At 37.0% G+C, this 11897-nt stretch overlaps 1 protein-coding gene across 1 annotated transcript; it reads right to left on the bottom strand.

Annotated features, from left to right (window-relative positions):
- Positions 1-803: 803 nt before the first annotated feature.
- On the bottom strand, positions 804-11759 carry LOC131191571 (uncharacterized). The gene is made up of 5 exons (XM_058169838.1): positions 11063-11759; positions 4463-4634; positions 4078-4322; positions 3489-3628; positions 804-3011 (listed from the first exon to the last, which is right to left on the bottom strand). Exons 2-5 carry the CDS (start codon positions 4615-4617, stop codon positions 2166-2168), a joined length of 1386 nt encoding a protein of 461 aa, XP_058025821.1. The 5' UTR covers positions 4618-4634; positions 11063-11759; the 3' UTR covers positions 804-2165.
- Positions 11760-11897: the final 138 nt, after the last annotated feature.

Genomic DNA, 11897 nt, shown 5'->3' with positions numbered 1-11897 from the left:
CTGTACTGAATATATTTTTCATTTTTTCACCTAAAAGTTTACAAACTCATTCCTTCAAACTTCTTGTGCCATTTCTGGATTTTCAAGTCTTCAGATTTTCCCATTAGGTTTCTTGAAATGCCAGATAGTGGAAGATATGAGTTTATTACAGGAAAAACCAGAAAATCAGATTGTTCTTTCCTTGAATGCTTGAAACTGTAAAAGGAATGATGGAAGATAGTGCTCCAAATGGAAGAACAGATTATTTTCTCAGAACAGCTATCTTTTCAAACCTGAGCCCGAGTATGGGTAATAAATATTCCCACTTATTTTGGCAGGCTCTAGAGTCACCCAAGATTATACTACTGAAATCTGGCAGCAAGCATCTGATTTTTAGTGGCATTTTTGTAATAAAAATGTATCAGTTCCCTCCAAACTCTATTCCTAAATGAAAAAAAAGAGTTGATTATTTCAGCTTTGCCCATCTTGGAGATATCACTTCATCACTTCAATGCTCCAATGGGCTTCACAGGCCTACAAAATATTCTTAACTTAAATAACATCCTTCCAAGACACAACTAGCCTGCTTCTCTCTGCCTTAATTAAATCTCAACTCCTCTCTGCAAATTCAGGAACTGACAACTTATCAGTTGGGTCACAAAGACACAAATATATAGAGAATACACTGCAAACTTAATCGTAGAGATTGTATGAAGTCTAGGTTATCCATGATATTGAACCCGAGTACAAATTCCCCATTAGAAACAAAGCTTAAAGTGCACATAAGGATTTATTAAAATGCATAGAAATATTAGGTACCACATATGTTTGTGCTTGTGAACATGCCATCTAAATAATTCTTTTTTAATCCAAATTAAGCAAAGTACAAAGATTTGTAATGACACCACATAAGAACTGCAGTTAAAAAACAGGGTCATTGCATTCATCTAGGACTAGGTAGCACTCAGCTTCTTTATGATACGGCATTGGCTGGCATCTTGTCCAAAGCTTTCTGCACACTTAGAGCACTTTTAATCATGGCATATAAAGTGCATAACAAAGCCCAAATTAGTCAAAAGAGGTACCAAATGTACAGAATTGAAATGAGCCTATAACTTTAGAGTAAGAAACTTAATAAAATAATTGGTTACCCTTTGTTTCTTTACTTTTTTCCTTTCTTGCACTTCTCTTTGATGTCTCTTTCTTTCAGTTTTCTTATTTCATATTAGTTTGTATTAATTTTTGTTTTATATATAATCATGTGTATGTGTATATAAATCTGCTGCAGTCCAGCCTGAGAGTCAACAATCATATCTGCCTTATCTGAAGGACAAACTTGGTCTATCAAATGTCTAAATTGCAGTGGATTTTCCAACTGGAAAAAAAATAGGCATAGAACACGCAGCTGCATTGAATAATATCCATGACACACACACACCCAGATTCAAATAGTGTCAGATGGTCCTCAATGGCCATTACTCAATCCATATCTGGAAATGTTTTAAGAAAAATTCAGTTCCCCATCTGTAATTTAGACTTTAGACTTTCGATCATAAAAATAATAAACCATATTTTCTGATTCCCAAACCAAATCTATCATTACTATTAAATAATGCACTATGCAATTTATACATTTACTATTTAGAATTCTCAGAATGTTCATCATTATATATAGTAGTTACCTTTGTTATGTGCTGGTTATTAAATTCCCTCAATATTTAATTTTGAATGATATCCATTCCTTTAAATATATTATGTGCTCATGACTGATATTGTTCTGTTGACTTGGATTAGTTTGCTGTCCACAGTTCCTTTTCAATGTTATTGATTCAGTCATATTGGTAACTTTCTTTCACAGAGAGAATGGCTAAGCCATCGTACTATACTAGAAACATTTTATTTTAAACCCATTAGAGAAAGAAAAGAAAAAGATAACAAAAAGTAATAAATGATTGATTAGACTGATATCCTATGATGTATATGTTCCTAGACGTCCACTACCTTCATTACCCCTTCCTAATTCCCCTGTCATTCTTGTGGGGATTCTCCTGATCAAAGCAATTCTGCACCACCTCACTGCATCCAGTTTCAGAGCTGCCTACTCAGAAATGAAGATGTGGGATTGTGGCTACGCTGGGTGGGGCAATTCATGCCAGAAATGGAACCTCCTGTTTGCTCCTTGGCAACTATGGTTCCATGGCAACTATCACAAGATGAACGGGTAAACCTTGATTGACATCTGTTGCAGTAGTGGATGGTGGAAGCTCCATAGTAGTGGTCTCTAAAGGTGGCAAAGGCTGAGATGTCAATATTATATTTGTTTGTGTGACAGAACTTGGTTCAGCTGTGAAAGGTAACTGCTTTTTGGTGAAAGATTTTCCAGGAGTTTCATGTCTGACAGCTGTAAATGTTAGATGCTTTGACTCTCTAGTGTTCCAGAAGGGCTGTTTTGTCGTGGACCTTTCAACAGTTTCTTTGATTGTAGAAGAGGCTACAGATTGAGACTGGTGTGCTTTTGTAGATATTGCAGATGAAGGCTCTCTAAGTTTAGAAGAGATTGTAGATGATACTTTTGTAATTGTTGTAGAGGTCCTTTGGGTGACAAAAGTTATTACAGGTGATGTCTGTTCAGTTCTGGCTTTTACATTCTCAGGATTTTCAGTTTGGGGAAGGAACTTCCTTGATGATGTAGATGTATTGTTATCGTGGGATTTTGTAAGAGGTACATAATTGGCCACTGGTAGTGATATGGTTGTTTGAGAAATTGGGGCTGCTGTTGATACTTGCTGAATTGCTGAAAGTATCTTGTTCATTGTTTTGAATATGATCGATACACCTGGAGTAGCTGACGGTAATTCTTGCTGAAGAGGATTTTCTAGGGATCCCTCTTGCCTTAGCCATTTTAAATGGGTCAAAAGCTGGGCAGCCAAAATAGGACCAGAACAGTTGTGCAAACTCTGGCTCACAATGCCCATCACTTCCCAATTTGATGTGCCTGGGTCATGGCACATTACTGGAGTACCTACAGGCACCTGCAGTAGGAGAGGAAAGAAGGCATGAAAATCAACTAGGCAACTCAAAAAGAGCCTAAAATACTTGCACTGGTGATTTTTTGCTGCCGGATTGTCTATGCAGCTGAGATTTTTAATCACTGACGCTGTTATAGCAGGGATGGGCTCAGCCAACGTAACAGGCTTCTGACACATCCAATGAGTTCTAAAAATACATTTTCTTGGTTAGCAAATCCAAATTATTCCAGCAAAGCTTCTGAACATTAAAACACTAAAAGTACAGAAACTATTCTGAAACAGATCGAAAAGGATTTTACCCCCACTTTGAAACAGTAGCATTCAGGTTTTAATTATGTAGATAAATAAGGAGGCCTTGGGAGGGTCGTTATTTCAATGACCTTCATAGTCATGTGTTAAAATGACTATGAAATGACTAAAAAACAAAGTGAAGATTTCTTCATTCACAGATTTGACCCCAAATCTATTTATATAGGTTACCTTGCAATCTGCATGCTTAGGAGGTTTTTTTCTTTCAACACACAAGTTCCGATCATTTGTAGATCCAGGCCAGTTTTTAGAACACTCTGAGACACTTAGACTCTCCACAATGGTTATCTTTAACAACAACTTTGTGGTTTCTATAGAGAAGGAGAAAAGATCCTCAGCTACCTGAACTTTTATGCTATGTCAAAGTTTCCTGCAGTGCTTCTTTACTCTTAATATGTTTATGTCTATACATGTGCAATATTATACTTTAAATATTGGTACTCTTATTATTTTTTAAATTATCAAATTCTGAAAAGCTCCTTATTCTCTTTTCTGGGTTTTGCCCAGATTTTCAAATATTTTCAAATCAGCAAGGATAAACAATTCCCTAAAAAAAATATTGATTGCATGTGAAATACTAGCTGCCATGCTTATCCAATAATTCTTTACATTTATGCCAAATGCACTGAATTCTGCCTTTAGTTAGCTGTTTTTTTAAATAAATGCCACAAGTACAAATATCTTCATTTGTACTTGTGGCATTGATCCTAATACATTTTTCTGATGTCCAAAAACCCAAATGGAATGCTCCCAAACTCACCATTATTACTTTGTTCCAAAATCCTGCATTCCTCTGTTATGTCATAAGGTTTTTGTTCTTTGGGGATACAAGCTGGCCACATGTCTTGCCTTCTTAAATCAGCTGGCTGACCAAGCAAGATTAGTCCCAGGTCATTATTGGGTGCTGTATTCCAAGAACTGAAGCCCCGATGTAACAGAAATTGGCTCACTGTATTGGTGGAGAAACGCCCATGAGATCCAGTCAATTCTACTTGGCTCGGATTCCTACAAGACATACATAGCATGAACTAATCCAGGGAGATGATTCTAATGGCAGGACTTTCCCACAACCCAGAGGTTATATATTTCCCATATGCCAATCATTCGTAGAAGGAAAATGTGTTCCAATTTCTTCCATTACTCACATCAGTAGGAAGCAGTTGGCTGCCGTCAAGACCCACCAACTGCTCAGGATAACTCCTTGGCATCTCTTGCCATTGCCGTAGATGTTCACAAGCCATGGTACTTCTGAGTTGTCACTATGTTCCGAATGTTCATCTTTGTCTGATTTGGGTTGCATATGCTGAAGATCACAAACTGTAGGAGGCCAATAGATTATTATAGGAAACTCTAATCTTAACTTCTTATCTGTGCAATATAACATACTCTTCAGTGGTGATAAGCTTTAATTCTGGTCACAGAGCTAAAAAACTTACAAAAACTATAATTAGTGAAGAGATTATTCACTCATCAATATCCAGACAATTAAGGGAATAAATAACAGAGCTTCATAGCTTTAATAAAAAATAAGAAACTCAAAATAAGGTACTAGAAAGAGAATTCCAGATTCTATATATTATTAATAGTAGTAACAGTAGTACATGAGGTGGATAAGAATAATATAATAATAGATAAAAATGTCAAATCAAATCTGAACATCTGGCTAATTGTGTGATGAACCATAATAGACCCCCAATGAGGAACTACCTTGATCTGTTTGTGGGACTTGTGTGCCCTGAGGGAGATGAGAGCTATACCAGAGGTTCAACATATTGGAGAGATCTCACCATGGGAGCCAGATGAAGAGTGTCTTTCCCTTAAAAAATATGGAGACATAATTTACAGAAAGGCATACTGCCTCAGTCATCACCCAGGTCAACAAGGACCACACTAGATATTAGAGTTCATGGACATCTGGTGAAAAATGGGCTATAGGACTCAGGATTGTTGGCTGAGCAACCAGGGCCAGCAGCTGCAGAACTACTGGAAGGAAAGATGTTTACCCATTGCAAATATGCAGAGATTGAAAACAAAGAAGTTACAGATCACATGCAACAAGAAAAGGATTTTTAAAATGAATGCACCAGTTCTGGAAAAAACTACTACCAGAATCAAAAGTAGTAGAAGGGACATGCAGATCAACGTTGATTTGTAATACGAAATAAAATATTCACAGAAACAGAATTGGAAGAACTGCAAAAGTCTACCCAGGACAAAGAAAATCAAAGCCTTGAGAGAAATAACTCACTGTTGAGGCAAACTGGGAGGAATTGGCAATAGAGGAAGCTAGCACAGCTATTGAATATTTTTCATTCGGAAACCAGGCACCCTCTCCTCTGCCTCAGAAAGAACAAAGCCGTCTAACTAAAGAAGTAGAAGAATTGAAACAAAGAATAACCGATCATCTAGAACAGCACAAAAATAATAGAATAAGGATTCTTGCATTGAAGGTTCCAAAGAAAAGGCTAGCGTAAGTGGAACAGAATAACAGAGTTGGAAGGGACTTTGGAGGTCTTTTAGTCCAGCCCCCTTCTCAAGCAGAAGACCCTATACTTGTGATGGCGAACCTATGGCACGCATACCAGAAATGATATGCAGAGCCATCTCTCTGCGCACGCCAACTGTCACCTATTGCTCTTCTGGGTTCCAGCATGCATATGTGTGCTGGCCAGCTGGTCTTCGTGAGTACATGCATACCAGGTGACCGGCTTGCATGCGCATACTGGAAAGTGGAAGCTCGCACCAGGGAACTGCTCTTCCGGTTTCTGCTGCTCCCGCGTGTGCACACTGGGGAGCTGCTCTTCCGGTTTCTGCTGCTCCCCAGCATGCACACATGCATGCTCCTGTTTCAGCACTCGATGCTGAAAAGGTTCGCCAACACTGCCCTATATCATTTCCAACAATGGTTTTCCAATCTCTTTTTTAAAAACCTCCAGTGTTGGAGCACCCACAACATCTGGAGGCAAGTCTTTCCACTGATTAATTGTTCTGTCAGGAAATTTCATTTCCTTCATTGATACCTTCATTGATTCATTGATACCTGACAGATACCATTTACATGGGTGTTTTTAATCTTTGCATACTGCCCAGTGTCACTTCAGTGAAATGGGCAGCTATATAAAGTATCTAAACAAAAAAACCGAAAAGCTTTACCTATTATATCATTGGCTCAGAGTAGCCTCTACTTTGTCATGCTCAATGCCTGGAAATGAATTTCTAGGAAGTCAATTAAAGAAGCAGAAAACAATACAATACATGAAAGTTCACACTGAAAGAGGATTATGCTAGCATTTGAGTCCCACACTAATCTTAATGATCCATGAAATGCCCATGAAATTTAGCTGCATCTCTTAAAGCTTTATATTCCCAAGAGCATTGTGGATGCTTGGTATAACCATTTTCTTTGGGCCTTTGAAAATACTGAAATTGCTTTTATTCCCTCTTCTTTTTTTTAAAAAAAAATTGAAAATCACGGTTTTTGCAGAAATATGGATATGGGATATGTAAAAAGCTATCAATAAGTGCAACTTGAAAGATTTTTGTTTAACCAGTGCCTCAAGTATTTGTACATTTTCAGCTCAAAAGGTAGCGAGCATAGCAAATCTTCTATTTTAATGCAGAATTGAAGTGCTTAGCCAGAATAACTGCAAATGCTTAATAATGAAATATTCCAATACTGTGGGCACTCGTATTTATTTGCATCATCCGTTCATACTGTATTATCAAATATAAGCACCAGCTCACTGCAAGAAACAAACCAACTAATCCACAGCATAGCTGCAGTTATAACTGAATACCTGGGATACAAAATCAACAAAGAAAAAAAAAGCCAAACAGGGCACCACCAAAATAGAAGATCAGGTTGGAAAATAAGATCAGCAAGCTGAGATCAGATGCAAGTAATCCAAAACAGATGAAAGAAAAGAACTGAAGAACAAAAAGACCAAAGACTACCTGATCAAGAAATAACACCTAGAAACAAGGAAGATAAAAAAACCCACTGGAAGTAATAAAGCAGCATATAACAGCTACAGCTAAGAACATCAGCAGATGCAAAGCTCAAAATGCAAATTATGGGCAGAATCTTCAATTTCAATCCAAACAGAAACATTTCTACCAATCTATCAATAGAGAGACTGCATTGAATCAGTCAAAACCTGACAAGGATGAAACAGTGCAGTTTTGGGCACAGATACGGGATAACCCAAAGAAACACAGCATGAATGCAGCTTGGTCAAAGGAGGTGGATAAGAATAAAAAAGAAGCTGAAATGAAAACTTGCAATAATATCAGAGATGGGAGGGAGGGAAAACGGAAGGATGATCAAGAAATGGTCAGCGTCAAGTGAAGATGAATTGCTTGGATTTTGGTTGAAACATCTGACTGGTCTACATTTATTCATTGCTAAGCAATTAACAACATACTACAAGGAGATAATATTGAAGAGTGGTAACATCTGGCAAAACCTACCTATAATGAAAGATCCAGCAAAAAGGATAGCAGCAGACAACTACACGCCAGTTACCTGTTTACCGACAACTTTCAATTTGCTAACTGGTGTTGTACCTGATGGAGTTCAACAGCACCTAGTTGAAAACAAGTTCTTTCCACCTGACTAGAAAAGAAACCACTCAAACAGCAGAGGAACAAAACATCAACTCCTAATTGACAAGATGATTCTGGAAAATTGCAAGAGAAGGAAGACCAACTTGAATGTAGTAAAGATTAATAACAGACATCAGTTGAAATATCAGAGGTTTTGTGCAAAGATCAGTGGCACAATGGAAGACACTGATGAATGGTGGTAGACTGGGAGAGGTAAATATCAAAAGAGGAATCTTTGAAGGAGATTTGTTATCACCTCTATTATTTGTCATTGCACTAATTCCTCTTCAATCATCCTGACTTACTCAGGCTGTACTATCAAACATCAAAAACATCTGCCAGTTTATCCTATCTTCTTTACATGGATGATCTGAAGCTGTATGGAAAAACACGATCTGAAATATTATCACTGCTTAACACTGTCCAATATATACAGCCAAGATACTGCGATGGAGTTTGGACTGGACAAATGTGCCATGATCACCATTAAATAGAGAAAAATAGTGAAAAATAAAGGAATCAAGATGCCCTAGGAAATAAAATCAAAAGTCTGAATGAAGATGATCACTACAAATAAATGATCATTCTTGAAACTGACAATATCAAGCACACTGAAGTCAATAAGAAGATTAGAAGTGAATACATCAAAAGAATGAAGGTCTTAAAATCCAAGCTCAGTGGAGGAAATACCATCAAGGCAATTAATATCCAGACAATTCCAGTCATTACGCACATAGCTGTAAATAGTGGAGTGGGCTCAAGCAGAACTAAAAGCTGTGGATAAGACCAAAAAATAATGACAATGAATCACGCCGTTCATCATCCCAGTTATGTTGACAGACTCTACTTACCAAGTAAAAGAGGTGGGCGTGGAATGTTTCAAGTACAGGAGATGATTAAGAAGAAAAAAGAGGGCATTGGAAAAATATTTGAAGAACAGTGAAGAAGATGTACTGAAGCTAGTATACTATGAAGGCTTACTGAGTATTTAGGTGTTGGGTATTTTGGTTTATTTGGGATAGTTAGTTTACTTTTTCAGACACAAGTCTATTGGAAAACTACCCACATCAACCAAGTGCTTCACTACCGGTACCAAAATAACAATCCAACCTCCCATAAGAGAAATTGTTTCCAATGCACAAACACATTGCAGCAATGCTGAACATCAGAAAAAAGAATCAGAGCATCTATACAAGGTTTTCCAACAAAATAGATACCTACACAACTTTATCAAAAAGTACCTAATTACTCAGTCTACCATAGCTCAACTAATACCAGCTGTGAAAAAGATAACAGTGTCATATATCAAAAATATCTCAGAAACTACCAAGAGACCATTATAACCACACGGCATTGCTGTAGCACACAAACTAACTAAAGCAAGCATTGATGCAATTTAAAAATTATTGAATATGCAGGAAACAAAAAATGAATATCAAAATAATGTAATAAAAACAAGAACAGAATGCTGGTAAGGAAAAGCAATACATGGTCAATTTTTTACAATTTTTGAGGTGAAAGTAGATAAAGCTAAAACCTGGCAATGGTATGGGCTTACAAATGGAATATTAAAAAAAGAAACTGAAGGCTTGATTTTGGCTGCTCAAAAGCAAGCTATTCAAAGTAATGCAATCAAGGCCAGAATTTAAATATCATCAAATGATTCAAAGTGCAGATTGTGCAAAGAGGCAGAAGAAACAGCACATCATATACTCAGCTAGTACAAGAAGTTTGCACAAACTGATTATAGACAAGAAGTCACCAAAATGATTAGCTGGAACATCTGTAAAAATTATCATGTGCCAGTACTATTCTAAAAAATGGTGGGAAGATTGAGTTTAAAAGTAGTAAAAAATGAGCAGGTTAAAATATTGTGGAATTTCTGAACACCGATAATACAGATTTAACAGTGTTAAAAAAGAAGAAAGTGTGGATAATTGATATGGCAATAATAGATAATAGAATTGAACACAAAGAATTGGAGAGGATCAGAAAATATCAAGATCTGAAAATCAAAATTGAAAGGTTGTGACATAAACTGGTTATGGTGGTCCCAGTGGTTATCAGCACACTAGGTACCATACCAAAAAATCTTGGATGTCATTTAGAAAATCTGTGCGTTGACAAAATTTCCATCTGTCCATTACAGAAGTCCCATTGCTTGGAACTGCACATATCCTATGCCAGTAGATTACAATATTCTAGGTCTTTGGGAAGAACTGAACGCATATGAAGACCAACTATGAATTTGACCAACAGCTGTGAATTTACAATGTTGAGTATATAACAATATAGTTCAAACTTCTAAATAATATATTGTTTTTTGAGTCTTCCAATTTAAATATATCACTTAATTCAAAAAATATGAATATTGAGGTTGCATAGACCTCTCAGTCCTCCCAAAGAGGGAACAGGACTCAAGTCTATTACATTGGCATGTTGTTGCTTACAGTGGGAAGAGGAAGAGGAAGACAGAAGTAGCTGGAAAATAACATACAGGCTGAATAGATGCCCCATCTTCATTTCTGTAGCTAAGGCTACTGCAAGAGAATCTTTGACATCCAGGTTGGAACTTTTGAGCTCACAAAAGGCTAATCTGTGACCTCAGCTACATAAAGCTCTAATGTCATGACAGATAGTCTCCAGTATTATCAACCCTTCTGGTAATCGTTATTCCTAAACTATCATAGTTGGTGTCCCATATTCACACTATAAATGCAGTGGATATTACACCATATATGGTGAATCATTTGCTTATTGATTCTCCCCACCACCAACTGAAAGTGCAAATCACTGATTTTTCTTTTTTCAGCACCTGTTCAGATATGGCCAACTTTCCAATTATAAACATAGGAAAAGAAGGCACCCCTACTACCGTTTGAATTAGAAAGGGGCTCACATATCATGCTGAACCATAGTTTAGTTAATGATGACTTTTCAAATAAACATTTAGATGGATTCATCCTAACATGCTAGACCATTAATCATAGATATCAAGTCACAATGGTGGAATTTCAACAATCTGCTAAGGTAACAATAGCAAGAGCACTTAAGACTTATATACTGCTTGACAGCCCTCTCTAAGCAGTTTACAGAGTCAGCATATTTTCCCCAACAATCTGGGTCCTCATTTTACCCACCTTGGAAGGATGGAAGGCTGAATCAACCTTGAGCCAGTGAGAATCAAAGGTAAATCAAGAAGGCTATATTTATTTATTATTTATTAATCAAATTTATAAACTCACATAACATTTTATGACTTTGTGCAATGATCAAACTTGCCCAGATCTTAAAATCTTATTGTTTTACTGTAGTGGAATCTTGGATTTTCATTGCTAATCATTGAAATAGGTATGTTGGAGCAAATATGAATGCCATACCCAGAAACGTTGGCAAGGAAACTACATGGATTTGACCATGTAGTCACCAGGAGTCAATACTGACTCGAATGGACAAAAAAAGAAAAAGCTATGCAGATTTCAGCTTTTAAAAAAAGTCTAATTTACAAGTCTTCCCCGAGCCAGAGCTGCGAGATGCGTTGGACTACAATCCCCATAATTCCTAACCATTACCGACCAAGATATTAGTCTCTAGCACAACGAAAGTAAAACAGCCCTTTTTCAATATTTCAATTTAAAAAATACAAGGGGCGACTGAACAAAACAGGCTGCTGAAAGCCCTCATCAGTTTAACCGCCGTTCCGAAAAGGTTTTTCGCTAGTCGCCATCTTACAAATAAAGAATTATTGGCTGTTGCTATGATTTCGGTTGCTAAGACCTTTCTATCTCTTGTAACTTTCTCTCTATGGTCGTGTATTTGAAAAGCTTTCAAGACAGGGGGGCATGATTTGTTCCCGATTTGGCGAATGAAAATGTAATCTCGCCCTGGAATTTTTTTATTCTCCAATAGAGCTGAAGGCTTACTTGATGGACAGATGAAAAACCTATAGAAATCAAGCAGGTAGAAGATCTTGAG

Source organism: Ahaetulla prasina, chromosome 2 (genome assembly GCF_028640845.1).
Source record: "Ahaetulla prasina isolate Xishuangbanna chromosome 2, ASM2864084v1, whole genome shotgun sequence".
NCBI lineage: Eukaryota > Metazoa > Chordata > Lepidosauria > Squamata > Colubridae > Ahaetulla > Ahaetulla prasina.
The sequence above is the reverse complement of the archived record's forward strand: the minus strand, read 5'-3'. Positions and strand labels throughout refer to the sequence as shown.